Source organism: Podarcis erhardii (genome assembly GCF_964252035.2).
Source record: "Podarcis erhardii genome assembly, chromosome: 4".
Lineage (NCBI taxonomy): Eukaryota > Metazoa > Chordata > Lepidosauria > Squamata > Lacertidae > Podarcis > Podarcis erhardii.
The window spans coordinates 39812276-39834013 of NC_138508.1; the positions used below are offsets into that span (position 1 = coordinate 39812276).

The following is a 21738-nucleotide window of genomic DNA, read 5'->3' on the forward strand; positions in this document are numbered from 1 at the left end:
ATCCGGCGGATCGGGAGCAGAGGGGAGGGGAGCTGGAGGAGCTCGGTACGCGCAGGGCGGCCGGAGCAGCATGGCGGAAGACGAGAGCGATCAGGAGTCAGAGAGGCTCGGCGAGGAACTCGAGGCCATTGCCGGGCCGCGGCTTCCCACCGGCTTGTCCCCGGCCTTGAGCAGCCAGTATTATTGCTCCCGCTTCTGCCAGGTGAGGCGCTGGCCCCGCCCCCTGGAGGCTGACACCTTGCGGGGTGGGGTGGGGGTGGGCTGGGGAGACGGACAGGAGGACAGGGGCGGCCGGGGAGGAAACCTGCTCGGCGGCGGGTCCCCTGCGGGGGGTTCTCTTGGAGGCGCTTCGCGGGGGCGGACCAAGTGCCGGAGGGGGCGACGCTGAGGGCCCCTTTCTCGGCCAAAGCGAGGCGCCGTTCTCTGGGCCCCTCTTCGCTCCCCCCCCACCCCCACCCCTCACGGGCGACGACCGGGCGCTTGGGAAGCTCCTTCATTTTCTCTCCCATTCCTCTAGTCTCCCCTCAGATCAGTTTCTCCCCTCGGGAATAGCGAGGTTCACGAGCTCGTGGTTGGCCCTCCCTTCTTTTATTGTGAGAGGGAACAGTGATTTGTGTGGGGTGTCAACAGTGGAGCTCGGCCTGACCTTTTCATCCCCCCCCCCTCCCTTCCTGGCGCTGTCGCGGTGCGGGTGCTGGGAGGGAGCGTCTCTCCCCGCCCGCCCGTCGGGCAGTTAGTTAGTTGCCCGGGTGGCGCGCGGGGGTCCCCGGGAGGTCAGAGCTTGGCGGAGGGGGGGCGAGTTGTTTGCAAGTGGTGAGGCAAAAAGGAGCAGGAGGCGACAGATAGGTTTGTTCTCCTCCGGAGAAAGTCTTTCCTGGTGTGTCCTTCCTATATTTTAATAATAATAATAATAATAATATATTAATAATAATAATAAGGCTTCCTTGCCACGGGAGAAAGAAAAATGCGCTCCGAGGAAAATGGCTGGTGGCAAACTAGTTTGCGTTGCTGGTGCTGTTTGTTAGGAGGGGGTAGCTGTCCCTGAAGGCTTTTGTTCCCTGTGGAAGAGGAGGAAGAGGAGGAGGTTGGTTGAGTGGTCTTGTTTTATTAATCAACTGCTTGGCTTGTATTATTTGAAACATCGCTTGGCTGCTATTTCTACAAGGTATCTTATGACACTAACAGTCCTGTGCAATGCGTGCTTGAGGTGAAGTTCACTCTATTTAGCGAAACTTACTTGCAGGTGTGTATGCTCTTTGGAATCAATCAGGGTTTTTTTCCCCTCCTGGAGTCAATTGTTCTAATGAATTACTTGCCTAATTTTGAAACACTTGCTGTTCAACTATTTACCAGGTTTGGAACACATTTTTAAAGCAGTTTCAACAGCCTAAAGATGATAAATGACAGCTAAATGTCATTGCTACATTGTTTGCTTTTTTGTAGGTTGCTTGTACTGTATATAAGGCAACAGCAATTCAAAATTGACTGGATGACAATGTATTGACTTGGTGGCCAAATAAAAAACCATTTTTGCTATTATTTTGTATTTAAATTATTTGGGATGGACTCCTGTTACCCACTTACCTGGAAGTAAGTGAACTCATTGAGTTTTAATGTTCATATTGGGTTGTTAATGCAAAGGTAATCAGAAGATAGCTTTGATTTCATGTTGGCCATGCATTTTATATAAATAGTATATCAAATGCTTGAGTAGTAGATTATTGTAAACACCATAGCTTTGTAACCTGTGTTAGGCACTTTTGATTGTGGTGTAGTGACAAGAACAGGCAGAAGCGCACAACTGTGACTATATGCTAGGTGCTTCTCTCTCCCCTTCCCTAATAGTATGCAGACAGAAAAAATGCCAGTGTATAAAATGCTATGCTATGCTTTGGAGGAAGACTGCTGATAGAAACTAACTTGCAAACCTCTAGTTAGCTACATCTTGTGTGCTGATACCTTTTAAAGAATCCTTTCTGTAATCCTTTCTTCATAGCTTTTTATTTTTAAAAACTAGATTTAATAGGACTGTGAATGGCCCAGTCTTTGTTTCTCTCTCATTCCCCATTATTTCAAACACGTAGATTCTATGCACTGAGAGTTCATCTATTCCACACTTACAGTGCTATGTTAGTTGGTGAAAAATCTGGTTGGCATGGTAAAACTTGCAGTTTTAAACAGTCTTCATTGATAAACATTTAGACTTCCAAATCAGTGTGTTTAGGGCTGGAATGGAAATCTACTTAACCTGCCTTTCTATTTTTTTATTGGCTCCATATCCTCCATTTTCTGTTTAAACCAGGCAGTGTTGTGCCTTTCCACTGTCACTGTTTCCTTGGCTCTTTTCTCATACAGGATCTGTCTTGTTTTGTAAGCTGTATTTTTCTCTGTCTCTGGTGTGAGGAGGCTTAGGTATGGAAGGCCTTGCTAGCTGCTTCGGCCAGGCAGTGTTGTAAATTCATTTGTGCACTCATTGTGTACAACCCTGTGAATATGTTCTTGACTGGTGTAGAGTGGTTTTAAAATGATATACAAAGTTACTGAATTATTACTATAAATTTCCACAATTGAATGCTCAGGGTAAAGTAGCTAGCATAAAATGACAATTTTAATAAATTCCAATAACACATACATTGCTGTGTGCTTGATATGGAAAAGTGTATGGCTATTAACTTGTGTGAGTCTGACGGTCATATATGTGTATTGACAAGCAGTACCTTGCAGTCAAGTTTTTTTTTTAATATAAAAAAACCTTAAGAAAATTGATGCCTTAAACTGGAAGAAGGAGACAGTGTTATTACAAGAAAGCAATAGTGAAACAGAGCTAAAGGAAGCTGTGCTTTTTCATGGCTACAATTCCTATTCCTTATCATATGGGACTGGAGGATTTAGTTGTCATAACTAGTTTATGCGTAAGCAACGGGTGTTCCTAACTTTGACATTGATTTTGCAATTTGATGTTGAGTAACACACCTGTTCAGTTAGTAATGTTTGTAGGTAGAGGATATGCATAACACATGTTGGGATCCAAGTTTGGAGCTGGGTTTTAGTCTTTGGGCATTTCAGTTTACATGAACATAATCTGATTAATATTATTCTACTAAATTATTTCCTTGATGGTAAGTACTTTATGGCAGGTGCTCATTTACCTTGCAAGCTCTGAGTTCTGAAATTTGAGGTAGGCCTTTATAGGAATAGTGAACTTAGCTGCTACTTACAAGATTTCTTATTTTCATCAACTACTCCCTTTGGCTAGAGAGCTGACTATATTTTTGCAGCATCTTAGCAATACTATCCTGTTTTCATATACAAGATTCTGGCTGCAATCCTGTGCATACTTATCAATAAGCAAGTCCTACTGAACACAGTGGGATTTGGTAGAATTGCACTGCTTGTCTCATTTCTCAGTAGATGCTGAACCTTTTACATAACTTCTGAAGACCAAGAGTTAAAAGGGCATTTTAAACAGCTTTGTGTTTAATAACTCACCAGGAAGGTGTGCATGTAATTTTGTTCCCCCTCAGCCAATCTTATTGGTTTCCATGCTGTCTGAGGAGAAAAAGAAGTCTTTCACTAGCATAACTGATAAAAAGCTAGTTAGTATCTTGTGTTCCCATGCTGATCATACAGAAAGGGGCTTCCCCTGCTCTGCAGCTATCATGGGACTAGGCTACTGGCTTCTTCCTGTGTTCCTTGACTTTTAAATACTGCTACAATGTGTTCTTTGCTTTCATAGTGAAAGGTGCATTCATTGTTAAACTTGTAAATCATAAAACAAGTAGTTCTGCAGATGTTGCTGGACTACAGATCCTACCATCCCTATTGGCCATTCCAGCTCGGGTTTGTAGGATTTGGATTCCAGCCACATCTGGAAGCCCACACGTTCCCCACCTTGGCTGTAAACATTTCTCCTACTTCTTCATACATTGTTTAACTGGCTGATAATCTGTAAGAGCATAACTTTAATATCTTTGCTCTTGCTTATTGTTGTTGGTTCAAAATACCTTGTATTTTTACATTTTCTCCATAGCATATAATTATGTGTATATGCAATAGAGTAACTTTGAATTGCAAATTTTATCTGAGTAAATCTAGCCTATTCTATACTGAGTGAGGAAATATAAAAGAGAAAACATTAAGCTTTTTAAAAATAGTATACTATGCTAGAAATGTCACAGGGTAACCTTCAGCTCTTTACAGGCAGGTAAACCACTGTGACCAAAGGACTACTTCAAGATATGCAGTTGAAGTGTAAGCTGGTTTTGGGTGCTGATATTTAGATAATGTGCTACAAGTAAAACAGCTAGTTCTTTAACAGCTGGACCTTCTTGGCTGCGAGTCCTACAAGACCTGCTCTCTGCCTTGCAGGCCTTTTCCCACCTAGCCTAGGAGGGCAGGGCCCTGAGGCTACTGAGCAGACTTTTGGGTTGGGGTGTTGTTTAGGGCAGGCATGGCCAAACTTGGCCCTCCAGATGTTTTGGGACTACAGTCCTCATCATCCCTGACTACTGGTCCTGTTAGCTAGGGATGATGGGAGTTGTTGTCCCAAAACATCTGGAGGGCCAAGTTTAGCCATGCCTGGTTTAGGGGTTTTGTTGGGGGTGGGTTTGCTGCAGTTTTTAATATTTTTTTGTACCTTATTTTAGATCATATTATGATTTATGTGGAAATGGTTTAATCTGATTGTGTACTTTTTATGTTTTTTTATGTTGTAAGCCCCCGTGAGCATGGTTTTAACTATGGAAAGGCAGCATACAAATAAAATTATGTATATATGTATCTGATGCCAGCTGACTTATACAGTGGAACCTTGTGTTACGTACCACCCTCCTTACGAATGCTTCCGCTAACCCGGAAGTAGATGCTCCTGGTTGTGAACTTTGCCCCAGGATGCAAGCGGAGTCGCACGCTGGCAGCGCAGCAGCAACAGGAGGTGCCATTAGTGAAAGTGCGTCTCATGTTAAGAACGGTTTTGGGTTGCAAACGGACCTCCAGAACGGATTAAGTTTGTAACCAGATGTACCACTGTACCTGGTAGTTTGCTACCTGTTATCATGAAATCATCTCTCTTCTATCCGAATTCCTAAGTGATATTGGTGGGGGTAACAAGTGTCATTTCAACCATTCCCATTGATGATGATGACGATGATGATGATGATAATAATAATAATAATGATCTATTATTTATACCCTGCCCATCTGGCTGGGTTTCCCCAGCCACTCTGGGCGGCTTCCAACAAAAGATTAAAAGTACTTTAAAACATCAGACATTAAAAACTTCCCTAAACAGGGCTGCCTTCAGATGTCTTCTAATCCTCAGATACAGTGGAACCTCGTGTTACGGACGGGATCCATTTCAGAGGCCCATCCGTGACACGGAACTGACGCAAGCCAAAGTGCCGCGTCTGCGCCCGTGCACAGCACTATTTAGTGCTTCTTTGCATGTGCGAGCGGCGAAACCCGGAAGTAACCCATTCTGGTACTTCCTGGTTGCCGCAGGACGCAACATGAAAACATGTAACCTGAAGTGGATGCAACATGAGGTACGACTGTAGTTGTTAATTTCTTTGACATCTGATGAGAGGGCGTTCCACAGGACAGGCACCACTACTGAGAAGGCCCTCTGTCTGGTTCCCTGTAACTTTGCTTCTTGCAGTGAGGGAACCACCAGAAGGCCCTCGGTGTTGGACCTCAGTGTCTGGCCTGAATGATGGGGGTGGAGACACTCCTTCAGGTATACTGGGCCCGATGCCATTTAGGGCTTTAAAGGTCAGCACCACCACTTTGAATTGTGCTCGGAAACGTACTAGGATTACAGCTGCTGCAGCTAATATGGCTATGTTAAAAAGAATTATAAATTACTGCAGTATTGTTGTTTCTGGAGAAAATGCATCTCATGCTTGACATCTATTTATGTTAAAAACATATATGCTTAATTTTTACTAACAGATTTGGATCAATTTAATCCTATCCAGCAAAAAAGCCTATGGGAAAAAATGGAAATGGGATATAAATCAACCTCTTCACTGTGTGAAGCTTCATTGGCAAGGCTCATTTGACAGCAACAAGAAAACAAGCCTTTAATGTTATTGGCCCTCTCCTATGGAAAGCAATGCCAGTAAAGTTTCAGCAGACTTTAATCTTTAAATGTCTGCTGAACTTTTCTATGCCCACCAAACATATTTAATGTTTTTATTAAAATAAATGAATGAACACAGTTGATTCAACCTCATAATCTACATGCAAACACAGATTCTGTCCCCTCTGTAGTTAATATGTTGCATATTCCATTGTGTTTGCAAATGCAAGGCACACTCAGCATATTCATTTAAATACTGCTTTAAATATTATTTGAACAAGTTGTACTTGATGCTGAATACCCTCCTCATCACTAGACCTGGTAGTAAAATATTCAAAGCGGTAAAAACTGAATGGGAGGAGTTGCCTTATGCAATGATGGTCACTTCATGTTGATGATCCCTAGCAGGCCACCCCACTGCCCTCCCTTCAAGTATTCATTCTCATCCCCCCTCTAACCACCCCTCCTGTCTTTATTAGTCCATCAGTCTTGTTGGAGGATGTGTGGAAGAACTGCTTGTTACTAAATGCCTGCAAGCACCTTTGTTCCCTCTCCCTGGCAAGAGCACACACCAGCTTGCTCAAAACAAAGAGCCCCAAATAACCATTCCTTCCTAAGACTTGGCCTTATTGGTGCCGACAGGTAAATGAGATTTCTAAGTGCAGTTTTTCAAAAGATAATTTGTTAATATTATATTTGATCAGCATTGAAGCCCACACATATCCATTAGGTTGGTGGTGGTCTACCTCTCACTCTTCGTTCCTTCTTTTGCTTTGTTTTCTCTTCATACTACCCTTTATGTTCTATTTCTTCGCTATATCTTGCTTGTTAGCTCTTTCTGAATGTTATGGAGAGGATGGATGCAATGAGGTGTGTTTATATCAAATACATATTTAAAAAATAAATACAGTAATGCTATTTGGTGAAAGAATTCCAGCCCATCACTGAGATGGGTAATGAAACATTCCAAAAGTAAAAAAAGTCAGGACAAATAGTTGTTGGGCTCCTAGCCCCAGTAGTTTTTCTGTGTATGTAGGCACACTTGTTTATATTGTGCCTGTGTTAGCAGTCCTCAGTTTCATTCAGATCTAGTTCTTCTTTATCAGAGTTCCTGTCCTGTCTCAAATTGTTGTAAATTTTGGTAGCAATTTTATTGACCCTGACAGTGGATTGCCCATTTGCCAAATACAGTGGTACCTCTGGTTACGTACTTAATTCGTTCTGAAGGTCCGTTCTTAACCTGAAACTGTTCTTAACCTGAAGCACCACTTTAGCTAATGGGGCCCCCTGCTGTTGCCGCGCCGCCTCCGCGCGATTTCTGTTCTCATCCTGAAGCAAAGTTCTTAACCCGAGGTACTATTTCTGGGTTAGCGAAGTCTGTAACCTGAAGCGTATGTAACCTGAAGCGTATGTAACCCGAGGTACTACTGTATTACAAAAGAGATCCCCATGGCTTTGCAACTTGTTAGGATTCCTGTTTGTTCTAATTTTGACCATATTTAATTTGTACTCTTTTTTCCCTTTTCCCCTTCCAATAGGTTGTGGAAGACTATGCTGGAAGATGGCAGGTTCCTCTGCCACAGCTTCAAGTGCTTCAGACAGCGCTCTGTTGTTTCACATCTGCTTGTGTATCATTCCCAACTGATTGTGAGCACGTGCAGTATGTGCTGAGTAGCTTAGCCTTGTAAGTATTATTATTTCACTCTTCATCCTGTAAGATTCCAATGTTGTGAACAAGTAAAAGTGCTAAACTATATCTTAAACTAAAATATATAATGAAACCATAAAGAATAGTTTGAGGCCTCAGCAAACCCGTACAACTGGTTAATAAAAATGCCTGGGAAGATAGAAACAGAACAACTTCAGCAGAACATGTCAAAGCAAAATATTTGTTTCTCCTATTTCTGTCCTAATTTTCTGGATAATTTATCACTTGAGAAATGCATAGTCAATGACAACTCTGTGTATTTTCTGAGTTAAGTGTTGTGAAGAAGATTAATCTCTCATCCCCCCCCCCTTGCAAAAATCAATGGTTGCTGTCATAACCATTTCACAAGTTTCAGTTTGTAACTAACAATATCCTCCTGTGTGTTCACATGTAAGGCTGGGATTAGCCTATATATATTATTGGGTGATAGTTCTCATTTTCCACATGTTAATTAATCTAGCTCTATGATAGATTTGGAGGGGGGGGTGGATTTTCCCTTGTGAATTTAAGACGTGAAACAGAGCTGAACATTTCATAAAGCTAGTTTTAGATGGGATGGTGTTATTACTATTTTTAAAAGAAACTTAATTGTTGATATGCCATATTAGGATGTTTGCTTATTTTAAATTGGAAACCAGCTCAAGCACTTGATAAACCTGCTTTGAAGCATTTTTTAAAAAAATGATGATCAAAATAATCTGTGATCAGATTGAAATACCTTTTATTTTTAATCCCCTGTCTGCCTCACGTCTGCCACCTCTGTAAATAATAGTTGTGTTCAGTTTGACTTGTGAGTCACAAGTTCCCGTACAGTCTCTGTCTTGAAATACTGAAAGCTCAATCTTGTCTCTTTTTGATACATATCAGCCAGTATCAGCTGCCAGTGCAGAGTATGTACTGGGTGTGGGAGAGGTTTTCCTTGGCTGGTGAAGACTAGGAGACACTTGGCTAGTCGCTGGCTGGAATTACCAGTCTCTTCCTTAGGCACTGCACATTAAAAAGCTCAAATCTGTAGTTGGTCAATATTGATGTAGTTTCTTTAAGTGTTCTATACCTTAATTAGATTTCCGTATTTTTACAATGATGCTTTAGTACTTTTGTTCAGCACGGCAAGTATGACACCGCTCTCTGAAGAATGTAGCAAGCTGCCAGCCTTCCTCCCAACTTTGAAGTGGCATAGGGATAGAGATAACCCTGGCATTTACACAGAAATCTCCAGCTTGAAGGTTTTGAGCAGGCATAGTTACAGATAGGTAGCCGTGTTGGTCTGCCATAGTCAAAACAAAATAAAAAAATTCCTTCCAGTAGCACCTTAAAGACCAACTAAGTTAGTTCTTGGTATTAGTTGGTCTTTAAGGTGCTACTGGAAGTCTTTAAGGTCTTTAAGTCTTTAAGGTGCTACTGGAAGGATTTTTTTTATTTTGTTTTGAGCAGGCATAGGCAAACTCGGCCCTCCAGATGTTTTGGGATTAGAATTCCCATCATCCTTGACCACTGGTCCTGTTAGCTAGGGATGGTGGGAGTTATAGTCCCAGAACATCTGGAGGGCCGAGTTTGCCTGTGCCTGGTTTTGAGGAAGAATTTTGGCTTCCAGATGTGTTCATTTATGCCTTTAAATTTTGCCTGTGGACTAAAATAATCTGCACTTTTGTTTGAGGTATTGTTGGTGTCACGAATGCCTTAGCAGAGGCTTGTAAAATTGTTCAAGAAGTTACTTGTATTTTTGGCAGGAAGGCCAGAATGGATAGTGAAACATGTTTGGAACTTCCCTTGCAGATTCCTATAAGGGTTGCTTCTCATAATACCACATGCATTTGCGACCATTAGGTTACATTATCCAGGAAGCTGGAGTTGACTCGCTCTCTCTCCTCTTAGGTTCCGCAGTCTTGAGGATTGCCCACTTCGTAGCCATTATGAAGTTGATTACTGATAGGACTGAATTAATACGGACTGGCAAGCTGTGTGCAATACGAGGGAAGGGATAGTCAGAATTAATGCTGACTTCATAGCAGAAATGGGAATTCTGTGGCCGTCCAGATGCTGCTGAACTACAATTATTGTTATCCGCAACCACTGAACATGCTGGCTGGCAGGAGTTGGAATTCAGGAGCTTCTGGACAGCCACAGGTTCCCAGTCCCTTCCTATCTCAGTCACACAAGTTTCATCTTTGTGATACATAAGTGAGAACATATGCTAGTGCTCTAGTATCTTCGGTGGCTTCCTCATGTGTTCTGATGCAATTCAGGGTGCTTCTTTGATATAAAGCCCACAGGGGCCAGTGTCACATTGGTGCTTAGTTTAAAATTCTGCACTTAAAACTTGTGAAATAAATATGTCTTCATTTTTTGCCTCGTTTTTGATTCCTAATTGCTTTCATTTTTAGGAGTTTTTTTGAATTGCTGCTGTTCTTTGGAAAGGATGAATTCTATGAAGATCCTTTAAAAGATATGCTGGGCTCAATCCAGGTGATTTATTGTTCATACCTTTGAGGAAAGGCTATTATTACAGTTTTAAGAGTATGTGACAGAGACTCAGTAAGCAAAAAAGTAGCCTCCTGCTTTAAAAAACCTTAAAATTGAGAAATGAGATCACTGGTAAATATTTTATGATAAGATCAGTAAGATTAGCTTTTTATGCTAAACTTTCCTAGGACAAGGATGGCCAACTTTTTTCAGCCTGTGACTTTGGATCCCACATTTACAGTGTCTTGTCCTCACAGGCACACTGGGAAAGTAGAAAACAACTTTTTAGTGCTAAATGACAAGGTGCTTACTGGGAGCTGTCAATTGGAAATAAGCCTGAGAGTCACACAGCTTTTTGCCAGGCCAATACCATTCTCTGATGTCTTTCTTGTAGCCTTTTCACTCACCAAGAACACTGAGCACTTTGGGCTTGCCTCCCAGCATTGCCACTGCCATCTCAGCCTTCACCCTGTGACGCAGTGAGAGAATGTTGCAGAAGTCTCTGTGATATATTTGTGTGCTGCTGGGGGTGTTGGGGAAGGAAAGCTTGAGAGAGCTAGTCAAGGTGCATTGAGAAGGGTAACCTGAACACCTTACTGGCCAGCACTCTGACTTCCCTCCCACCTAGTCAAGATATCTCTGTTATCTTCATTTTTTTAAATTTTATTTTAAACTTTTAAAATACAAATGTAAACAACGGAAAAGGTTGCCCTTAACTCGTGACATAAGCTAAACGAGAATTAATGCTTTGAATGTATTTTACCCTGTGTGTATATGGAATTATATTAAATTATGCAATTTATTTATGAAAAGACAAACAAAGCTCAGCCCACTTGACGTATTAAAGAAATATTTGTATCCATTTTAGGAATGTCAGAACCTCTTGAGCAGATACGGAAGCGTTAACTTGGAGTTGGTGACTCGAATTATCAGAGATGGAGGGCCTTGGGAAGATCCTGTATTACAAGCTGTCCTTAAAGCAAAGCCAGTTTCTCAGGAGTTGGGTACTAAGCTTTTTTTCCATAAATAGACCAAAATAGTACCACAGAGATATGTCCTAAATCATGATATCTGCTTATAATTTTAAGTAACTTCATTTGCAGGCAGTCACTCATTTTATACTGGGGATAGCGGGGTAGAATTGACATTTATAATTTCATTAATTTTTCCCCCAAAATGGAATTTCTCTTCCTCCCTGCTGTATCATTATTCCCAGGGCAGCTGACAGTTATGGAAAAGAAAGAAAAAAGAACACCCCATAAAATCACATAACAGAATAAAATGAATTGCCACGGAAATTAAAAGACACTTGGGTGGAATAAATGGCCTGTGTATGAAGTAAATTCTTAATATGAACACACTAGTCTTGCCCTATTGGCCGCTTATACATGTGGAGCTTTCAATTTCTGTGTATTGCTCCTGATGAGCAAAGAGTTCAAAGAACAACTCCATGCATTTCCCCCAATTGTCTATACAAATCTTGCCCTCAGTCAGTTGTGAAACATTTGCTTGTATAGGAGTTTGTAATGCAGTTGTATTGAAGAATATTGTAGTAAAAGGCTTACAGTTGTCATTAAACAGTCACAGTTAAACAGTGGAGGTGATATGATATTTCCTGTTAATGTAAGAATTTTTATACTGATTTCTAAAGTAGCTGACACCTAACTGACCTCATTCTATTATTAATCTAGATATTTTACCAAATTTTTTAAAATTAAATTTGTTAGTTTGTTACAGAAAAAAAGGCCTCCAACATACTTAGTACAGGTAAAAATACAGTATAATATAACCAGATTTACAGTGGTGTCCCGCAAGACGAATGCCTCGCAAGACGAAAAACTCGCTAGACGAAAGGGTTTTCCGTTTTTCGAGGCGCTTCGCAAGACGAATTTCCCTATGGGCTTGCTTCGCAAGACGAAAACGTCTTGCGAGTTTTTTCCCTCCCCCCCCCTTTTCTAAGCCGCTAATAGCCGCTAAGCCGCTAATAGGGGTGCTTCGCAACACGAAAAAAAACGCAAGATGAAGAGACTCGCGGAACGAATTAATTTCGTCTTGCGAGGCACCACTGTACACAACAACATATGCAATTCATAAATATCCAAAACAATTTGTTGGGAGGTTGACCTAGCATAATTTGTTAACTTTAACAGAAGCTCTTACCTTACATCTTTATAAAATAGAACTTTTTGTTTAACCTATGTTGCAATTTAAGATTTTTGTAATCTAACTGGTTTTTTTCCCATTTGTTTTTACCAGTTAACAAATATTTAAGCTCTGAAAACCCACTGTTCTTTGAATTGCGTGCCAGATACCTTATTGCCTGTGAACGCATCCCAGAGGCAATGGCTCTAATCAAATCGTGCATGAATCATCCAGATATTAGTAAAGACCTTTACTTCCATCAAGCATTTTTCATGTGTCTTTATATGTCACCACTGGAAGACCAGCTTTTTCAGGAGGTACTGTTCAACACATTTTTGTGGTTAACAATATAGCTTAATGTTTTGATGATAATTGTAAAATTCCTATTACAGCAAAGCAGACAAATAGTAAAACAAGGATGTTTTAAAATCAAATTCCTGCACTAAATATCAAACTTTGTACAGAATATAATTTCTGAAGAGCAATAGAAGCTGTTTCCATCATAATGCTAGCATTGTACTACCCCTACTCCAGAACTGGATGTCCATAGTTGGTGTGATGGAGGCCATATAGAAGTAAATGGAGAGGTGAAATTGATGGGACAAAATTGCAAGCAGTTCCTGATGAGATCCATGTTTTATTGTGCTGGGGGGGGGGGAGTGAGAGAAAATGCATTGCATTTTAACGGTTTATAGTGTTAATTAATGTTATTTAAAACATAAAACAGTTTTAAAACATTTTAGGCTGGAACAGTATTAATTGTTGGTCTTCTCAATAGAATCCCATAGCAGTGGCACTAAATTTCCTACAACACTGACAACCATGCTGCTGAAAGCTAGTGTCTTCTTTTGCTTGCGAGTTATTGAAATGCTGTATGTAAGGTTAAAGGTAAAGGACACCTGGATGGTTAAGTCCAGTCAAATGCAACTATGGGGTGCAGTCCACCTCTCACTTCAGGCTGAGGATGCTGGCGTTTGTCTGCAGACAGCTTTCCGTGTTATGTGGCCAGCATAACTAAACTGCTTCTGGTGCAACGGGACACCATGACGAGTGCCAGAGTGCATGGAAATGCCATTTACCTTCCCATCACAGTAGTACCTGTTTATCTACTCGTACTGCTATGTTTTTGAACTGCTAGGTTGGCAGAAGCTGGGACAGAACAACAGGAGTTCACCCCTTGCGTGGATTCAAACCGCCAACCTTCCGATTGGCAATCCCAAGAGGCTCAGTGGTTTAGACCTTGTTCAGAAAGTGTTGATGCAGAAAAAATGTATGCCGCAGGCAGTGATGAATCTAAAACATGGTCTCCAATTCTCTAAATAGTCATCTTATACACAGATGGCATGCATACATTAGTCATTTTTTCTGGAATTAAAATAATACTTGATACTATCTTTCTCAATCACTCTGCTACAAAACTAATAAGGTAGCAATTTTTATTCTGTTACAATCAATAGTTTTACATAGGGTTGAATAAAAATACATCAATTTACAGCAAGTTATAGTTTACTGCTAAACTTCCATCACAAGTTTCTGTATGTGTTAATATTATGAAGTTATTTTTTAAATCCCTTTTAACATTGTTACTGAGCGTTTTTGGGATGCATTTTACTGAAATCAAATTGCCAAACTAGCTTCTTATAAGGGTCAAATAAATGTTGTATAGAAACTGTCTTAATATACTTCCATTCTAAAATAAAAATCTAGGCAACACTCCCAATCCTAACCCAAAATAAAATTGGCATTCATATTTGACAGCAATCGCTCTAGTAGCAGCAGTTTGAGGATTCCAATTACTGTTAAATGGTGAGCATTAATGTTACCAGACTTACTCAAATGGATCTCATTTTGATTGTATAGCACTTGCTGAGGACTGATTGCAAGAATGGCACTGAAATCATCTGCAACATTGCAAAGGAAGGGAAGACTGCCTTAGCCTTGTACCTTTGTGAATCATTCCTTATTCCACAGCTCAAAAAGGGAGAGATGTATTGCATATGGTAAATACTTTATCTCTCATCATATTCTGTTATGGTAACATAATATCTGCAGGTTGTAGATTCATATTGCTACTAAAGGCTAGTAGAAGTATAACTTATAGTTGTAACTAATACATAGTCAAGATTTCACTTTTCTGAATTGCTGTTGAAGATACCCGTACAGGATGGGATATACTGCATATTCTCTCTCTCTCTCTCTCTCTCTCTCTCTCTCTCTGTGTGTGTGTGTGTGTGCGCATGCACGCACGCGCGTCTGCGTTTATAATCCTGAGTTATATGTAAATTACTGTGTTCTTAACATAATTATTCTATAAATATTTCACTTACAGAATTGCTGTTTGAGCTTCATGCTAACAAACCACTTTCTGTTTTATAGGGAGCTGATCTTTATTTGGAGTAAACTGCAGCTTAAATCTAATCCATCAAAACAAGTATTTGTAGAGCAATGCTACCACCTCCTAAGGATAGCTACAAACATAAGAGTTATATTCCCTTTCATGAAAGTTATTAGGGATGAAGTAAGTTATTGTTTCTTGCAAACTTCTTTTTTAAAAAAAATACTAGATTCCACCACTGCTATGAATAATTATTGTACACAGAGTACAGTTGCATAATAGAACTTTTAGTTTAAATGTCAGGAAATTGTTTATAGATGCTGCATCTGAGATAGGAGCATTGCAGACATAACTCTTAATCATAATTAATGCTAATCACTATTTTAATCCTGGTTAAGATCCAAAACATACTGTGAAATCATGGTTTAGTTTGCAGCAGCAGAAATGTACACAGTGCCACTATTGAAACATGTAGTTATTTGTCTGTATAGGGACATAAGATCAAGTGGTGTTTAAACAGAAACTTTGAAGATTGTTTTTATTGCATCTAGCTTGTTAGTTTTTTGCATTATGTAAATTTATTTGAGAAAAATGCATTTTTTAAAAAATAATCTTCCCAGTGTTACTTGTCTATATTGCCATTGGTACTTATGCCATCAAGTATTAATTCAATAACTTTATTACTCATTTCATTGCACTATAATGTAGGCATACTTCAGTAAGATGCATACATTATATGTGCATCTGAAGATTGTGTGTTGCACCATAAGGGAAATATGTCTTTTCCTCACTTTTACATCATCATGAAAGTACAACCAGAAGTATGACTTCCTTCTAACATACAGAGGTGCAACTTGGTGCTTTCAGAGGTCTCCTTTATAAATCTGTAACAGTTGTGCGAGTATATAGGAGGCTGCTGTAGCCTCAGGCCATCAGTCTAGCTCATATCAAGGAAGACAACTTCATTGGCCCTTCCCCTGATGTAAGACTACTCCAATTGAAGGCTTGATATAATAGTCATGGTGTAATAGAAAACAATAACTGTTGGTTAAGAACGTAACATGGCAAAAATAATATTTTGGGGCTAAACAGAAGCTTTTTTTAAACAACATATTTGGCAGGGATGTTCATGCCTGCTCCATTCAGTATATTATAATCTGTAAATAGCTGTAGAATATTATGAGATGTAGAAGGATCCCAGTAAATTGGATTGTCTTTGTGTTCTGGGTTTTGAAAACATTGATAAGTTACATTGTCTCATTTCTTTTCCATAGGTTGGCAAAGAAGGCCTGCAGATTTGTGTTGAGATATGTGGAAGTGCTCTCCAGTTGGATCTCCGTGATGATCCAAAAATGAAGTGTCTGATATATAAAACCATTGCTCACTTTTTGCCAAATGACTTGGAGATTGTCAGAATATGTGCTCTTTCTGTCTTTTTCCTTGAGCGCACCTTGGAATCATATAGCACAGTTGAACATCTGTATAAATGTGCGGATGAAGAGTACAATGATCAAACCAGTTCCGTTCAAAATCGTGTGCGTTTTGAGCTGCTTCCAATTTTGAAAAAGGGGTTGTTCTTTGATCCCGAGTTCTGGAATTTCTTGATGATCAAGCAGAACTGCTTAGCACTGCTAAAGGAGAAAGCATCAGTTGATTTGAATAAAACTACGCCAGGGCATTCTTCCGCACATGTTTCAAAGACACGTCGAGGATTGCGTGGTGATCAAGCTTGTATAGCTGATGAAAACAATACAGAACTAGAGCATGATAGCCCTTCTGGAGCACATGATAATTCCAAGAAAAACCATATAACTCTCAGTTCATCTAAAGTCGATCACAATGTACCAAGGCACCGTTGTGTGTTATGTAACAGGGAATTTCTTGGTGGTCACATTGTGAGGCATGCACAAGCTCATCAGAAAAAAGGCAGTTTTTCCTGTGTAATGTGTCGCAGGAAATTCAGGCAAAAAGGAATAATGCTCAAGCACTTAAAGAATCACATCAAGAAAATGACAAGGCGTCACCTTGCTGTTACTTGTCATGATCAGGAAACCCCTAATGTAAATGAAATAAACTGTGCCGATACAGGTGTCACAACTGAAAATGGGAAGTCGGAAAGCTGCAAAGACAGCAAAGTAGAGGTTGTCATCATATCGGATACAAATCAGGAGATGCAGAATTCTGAACTCCTATTTGATATAACTGAAAATCATGATAGATGCCTGGGTACCATTATTGAAAATGGTAGTTGTGATAGCTGTTCAAATAATACTCCTGAACCAGAAACCATGGGAGGATTTCCAGAACGTGATAGCAACCTAAATAAAGAGTTGCCTGTACTTCATAAAGTAAATGGGGTGTTATGCCCTCAGAATGACTTTGACATTATGGACCAAGCAGGTAACTTCAAGTGTCCTGCTAATGGCTGTATTAGAGTCTTTAAAAAGATAAGATTTCTGAATAAACATGCCCGGAAAGCTCACCCCTCTGATTTGAAGGTGCAAGAACACATAATGAAGTCTAATAAAGGAAAATGTCGCTTCTGTCAGAGAAAGTTTTTTGATTCTCAACATTTTATTGATCATCTAAAGCAGCATGTTTATCCAAATGTTTATTTTTGTTTACACTTTAACTGTAATCAGAGATTTAAGCTATCCACAGAACTTGCAGAGCATATAAAAAGCCACAGTGAGTTTAAAGCTCAGTGTAACTTTGCACAGTGCGGTAAACTTTTTGAAGATCTTTCGTTGCTGTATGAGCATGAAGCTCAGCATTATTCCAACAAAACTGGTCCTTCGGAAGAAGCTGATGAAAACATTTTTTCAGATACTACTTTGGAATCCCAGTGTAGCATCCAGGAAAAAGAAAGTAGTAATAGTAAAAAGGAGACTGTAATAGACTTGCCAGTTCCAACATGGAAAGCGAGGAAAGATTCTACAGAACCAAAGACTTACATTCAGAGTGAGAAGAAAATTAATAGTGTAATTCCGAATGGGAATGAAAATGCATGTGAAGGTACTGCTACAGTGGTGAACTTGATAGACCAAAAGATACCTGCGGTAGAGCCAAATTCAGAGAACTGTAATGTTACTGACCAACTAGTCAATGGGTATGGTGAACTGGAACAGACTTCTTCAGCATCCCTAGATACTGATTCGGAAAGTGTGGTAGACAAAACAAGGACAGAAAATGGATCCGTTCTGCCTGTTTTACAGAACTCTCCTGATACACCACCAAACAGTGTTGCTCAGTTGCCTTCCAAACCAAATCTGATAACAGAAAATACTTCATATGGCTTAATTTCAACAAAGCCTTTTGTTAGACCATTGCCACCAAGTTACCTGGATGAGCGATACATTAGCATGCCAAAACGTAGAAAAACTTTGACTGAAAAAGTAGATACCCATTCAGAACAAGATAAAACTAGTAGCAAATCAGAAAGGTTAAGATGCAGCAAATGCCTGACCACCTACTGTAACTCAGAAGCACTTGAGCTTCACCTTGCACAAAAGAAGTGTCGGACACTCTTTGGATTCGATTCAGATGATGAAAGTAAGTTTTGAAATACTAGGTCCAGGTATAGTTGTAAAAGCATTAGACAAGATACAGTGGAAACAAGCAAGTGCCAGACAAATATTGAAAATGAGTGCAGTACATTTAAGGAGAAATGAATCCAAAATGTTAGGGTAGATAGATGCAAGAAACAATTGAATATAAGCTGTCAGGTTTAGAATACAGTGGTGCCTCGCAAGACGAAAAGAATCCGTTCTGCGAGTCTCTGCATCTAGCGGTTTTTTCGTCTTGCGAAGCAAGCCCATTAGCGGATTAGCGCTATTAGCAGCTCTTAGCGGCTCAGAAAAAAAGGGGGGGGGAGTCAGAAAAACTCGCAGGACATTTTCGTCTTGCGAAGCAAGCCCATAGGGAAATTCGTCTTGTGAAGCACCTCCAAAATGGAAAACCCTTTCGTCTAGCGGGTTTTCCGTCTTGTGAGGCATTCGTCTTGCGGGGCACCACTGTATAATATAGGCAAGCAAGTTAGTTTGAGTGCTTTTTTAAAGACCGTATTCCGTACTTGTTAAGTAGCTGAATTCCAGTATAAAACAAGAATAGAGAATACTGTATTGTGTATACTGTAAACATAATAATGTAATATTTGTTCACAGGTGCCTGATCAAATGTTGTGAGAAGATTTCTCAGTGAAGAGTGATGTGGTGGAGCACTACAATATTCTGCATCAGTTGTCTTTCCCCTGTTGGCCTTAATTATAAAGAAGTCTGATGTTACTAAAGAAAATCATGATCTTGCTCACTTGGGTCAGATCTAAGTGACTGTAGGAACTGCAGAATTTGAGTCCAGAAAAACTGTGTTAAAGCCCCCAAAGTACCAGTAATCTAGAAGCCACAAGGTCCTACATGAAGTTCCAGTGTAAGTAAGTTCAAAGTGCAGTAACATACTGAGTGGGAACTAGGGAGAAACACAAGTGGTACATGCCTCTTTCAGATGTGCACAGTCAAAGGAAGCCTGTCTATATTATAACAACTATTTTGAATCATTCTATTAAATGTCCGTATGCATAAAACCCAGTCAATTAAAAGTTCATCTGTTTGTAGAGGTTGATTATTCTTAGCATTGGCATTTGGCTTATATTGTACTGTACTTTGGAAAGAGAACTTGTGAATGTAACAGAAGATCAGAACATGGCCATATCCTGGTAAAAATGTTAAGGCATATAAAACATGGAAGCATGTCTCAATCTAATATTTCAAAACACAAGTAATTAAACTTCTTTCAAATGCACCAACTTTCCTTTTTTTTTTTTTCAATACCTGACCCATAGATGACATCTATAAAGAACGCAGGCGAAGTGAAAATTATTTAAGTACAGTGTTGGATACATGCAGTTTGAGGCTTAAAAGTAAATGCATATGCTATTGAAGGCAGCTGAACTTGACCTGGAATATAAAATGATTTTTTTATTAAAAGTATAGTTATTATGTTGGTACGGTTGATATCATGAAAGACCAGTTTCCTCTATAAAATGAGCTACTTGGTTGTTGTTTTTTAAAAAGATACATTTATTCTAGAGTCCCACAAGATTCAAAGTAGATTGTCAATCCTAGGAATAAAAGCACTTGGCAAAATAACTTCATTCTTGGTGAAAGAGCAGGGAATTAAACGAATATACCCATATTGTTATCAGTATAGGAAGATATAATTATCTTTATGAAACAGTTGCTTTTTCTGAAAGATTATTGAAATGTATTTCTTTACAAAATTTGTGGTAAAAATTTTAGGACTCACTGTTTCTTTAGCTAACTGAATGCCTGTAAGGACAATTCGCACTGTGCCTTGAGAGGTGAAGCTTTAACCAACCTCATTCATAACATTGTATATGTAAAGACAGAGCATTCAGATTCAAAATAAGATCCAAACAAATATTTTCTTGAATAAATCAATATGCAAATTTCCATTTCATGAAAGGTCACATGTCAAGAGACTTTGCTAACCACAGATATTTTGGAGATATTTATTTGGGTGGAGTATGTTTCAAAGCATTGAATGATGGTGTATGAGTTATCAACACAGTTTTAGGCATTTCAACTTGTTGATCAGGTTCACATAGTTACCTCTTCTCATCCATAAAACAAGCGTATTTCAGTGTTAAAAACAAAACCTCCATAATCAAATCTAGCCAACCGGCGGGGGGGAGGGGAGAGGATGGAATTATAGTGTACAAACATGCTTGTACACTAAAACTATCATTTAGTGTATTGGACACCAAAGTATGTGTTTAACCTTTGCATGCATTTGAGGTTATTGACTTGGATCCAGATTTTTGTTGAGCCATAGGTATTACTTAATCTACACTTATTAATTGCCTTCTAAACCACCATCTCAGTGGTTTACACAGAATAATTTAAGCAGTTAAAAACACAAAAACAGAAAATACAGTTAAGACAATACTAAAACCCTAACAAGTGGACCCTCTTGGCAAAGCCCCAGCTGGGAGAGCCTGCTGGAACAAAAATGGCTTCAGCTGTTTCTGGTAAGTGCAGATAGCGGCCACCTGTCATATCTCAACAGGAATGCTATTTCACAGAAGCAGCCACATTAAGAGCTCTGCTCTGAGTTAATGTGGAGCAGGCTTCTGAAATCCTTGGAAGTTGTAGGAGGAACTCTGATCTACTGGCTGTATGTAAGATAAGGCAGTTTCTCAAGTAACCTGGTCCTGAGCTGCATAGGGACTTGTATGTCAATACCAACACCTTGAACTTGGCAGCAATTGCCTACTTTTCCTTCTGCCAGTGGGAACTCTGGATCAGAGGTCTTTGAAGGAACCATTTTGCAGAAGGCTTAGTTTGTATTCTGCCCACTGTCAAAGCTACTCTAGACTATACTAAAATAGCAAAATTCAATCCCAATATAATCCAGATTATAATAGCAGATTTCTGTTATGTATAAATTATGAAATATTACTTTGCATGGAAATAACTCTCATAGCACATTACACAAATGCCATACCTGGGTTCTCTGCTTTTTACCACTTGAGATCCAATATAACATTCATTTTTTTTGTTTCTGTGTACCCTGGCACCCGTAAGTGTTTAGCAGTTTACATTAAATGGGAGTCATTAACAAATTTTGGAATTTAACTGTGATTTAGCTGGAATCTGCTTGATACCATTACTAGATTAGTAAATATTTTTTCCTGTCATTGGAATATTAAAAGTGGAAGTTCTCATAAATGGCATTTAATTCAGTGGATTTCTGTCAAAATTAAGATAATGACCAAGGAACATAGCAAGAGTCCACAAGAGGTTGTTTTTCAACAGCTGGTAATTCAGAAGCATATTGTCTTTGATTCTGGACGTGGTATATAGCCATCATGACTAATGGCCATGACACTTTCAGTTTTCAATAGTATTCATATTCAGGTAGTCCTGGACTTGTGTGTATTGGCTTTTTTATTTATTTCTAGTTACATTGCTATATTTGAATGGAAGAGTATTA

General features: G+C 39.5%; 1 protein-coding gene across 3 annotated transcripts; it reads left to right on the forward strand.

Moving 5' to 3' along the window:
• The first annotated feature begins 5 nt into the window (after window positions 1-5).
• Window positions 6-19524, forward strand: ZNF654 (zinc finger protein 654). Of its 3 annotated transcripts, none has more exons than XM_081859638.1 (9): window positions 6-202; window positions 7618-7763; window positions 10172-10253; window positions 11119-11254; window positions 12507-12709; window positions 14253-14392; window positions 14769-14910; window positions 16002-18298; window positions 18913-19524. In XM_081859638.1, the coding sequence occupies exons 1-8, from the start codon at window positions 71-73 to the stop codon at window positions 18288-18290; spliced, it is 3270 nt and encodes a 1089-aa protein (XP_081715764.1). In that variant the 5' UTR covers window positions 6-70; the 3' UTR covers window positions 18291-18298; window positions 18913-19524. The 3 variants fall into 3 exon arrangements, with proteins under 3 accessions (XP_081715764.1, XP_081715765.1, XP_081715766.1); XM_081859639.1 differs by having other exon boundaries at window positions 16002-18279; window positions 18891-19524; XM_081859640.1 differs by lacking the exon at window positions 6-202 and having other exon boundaries at window positions 7726-7767; window positions 10175-10253.
• The last annotated feature ends 2214 nt before the right edge of the window (window positions 19525-21738 follow it).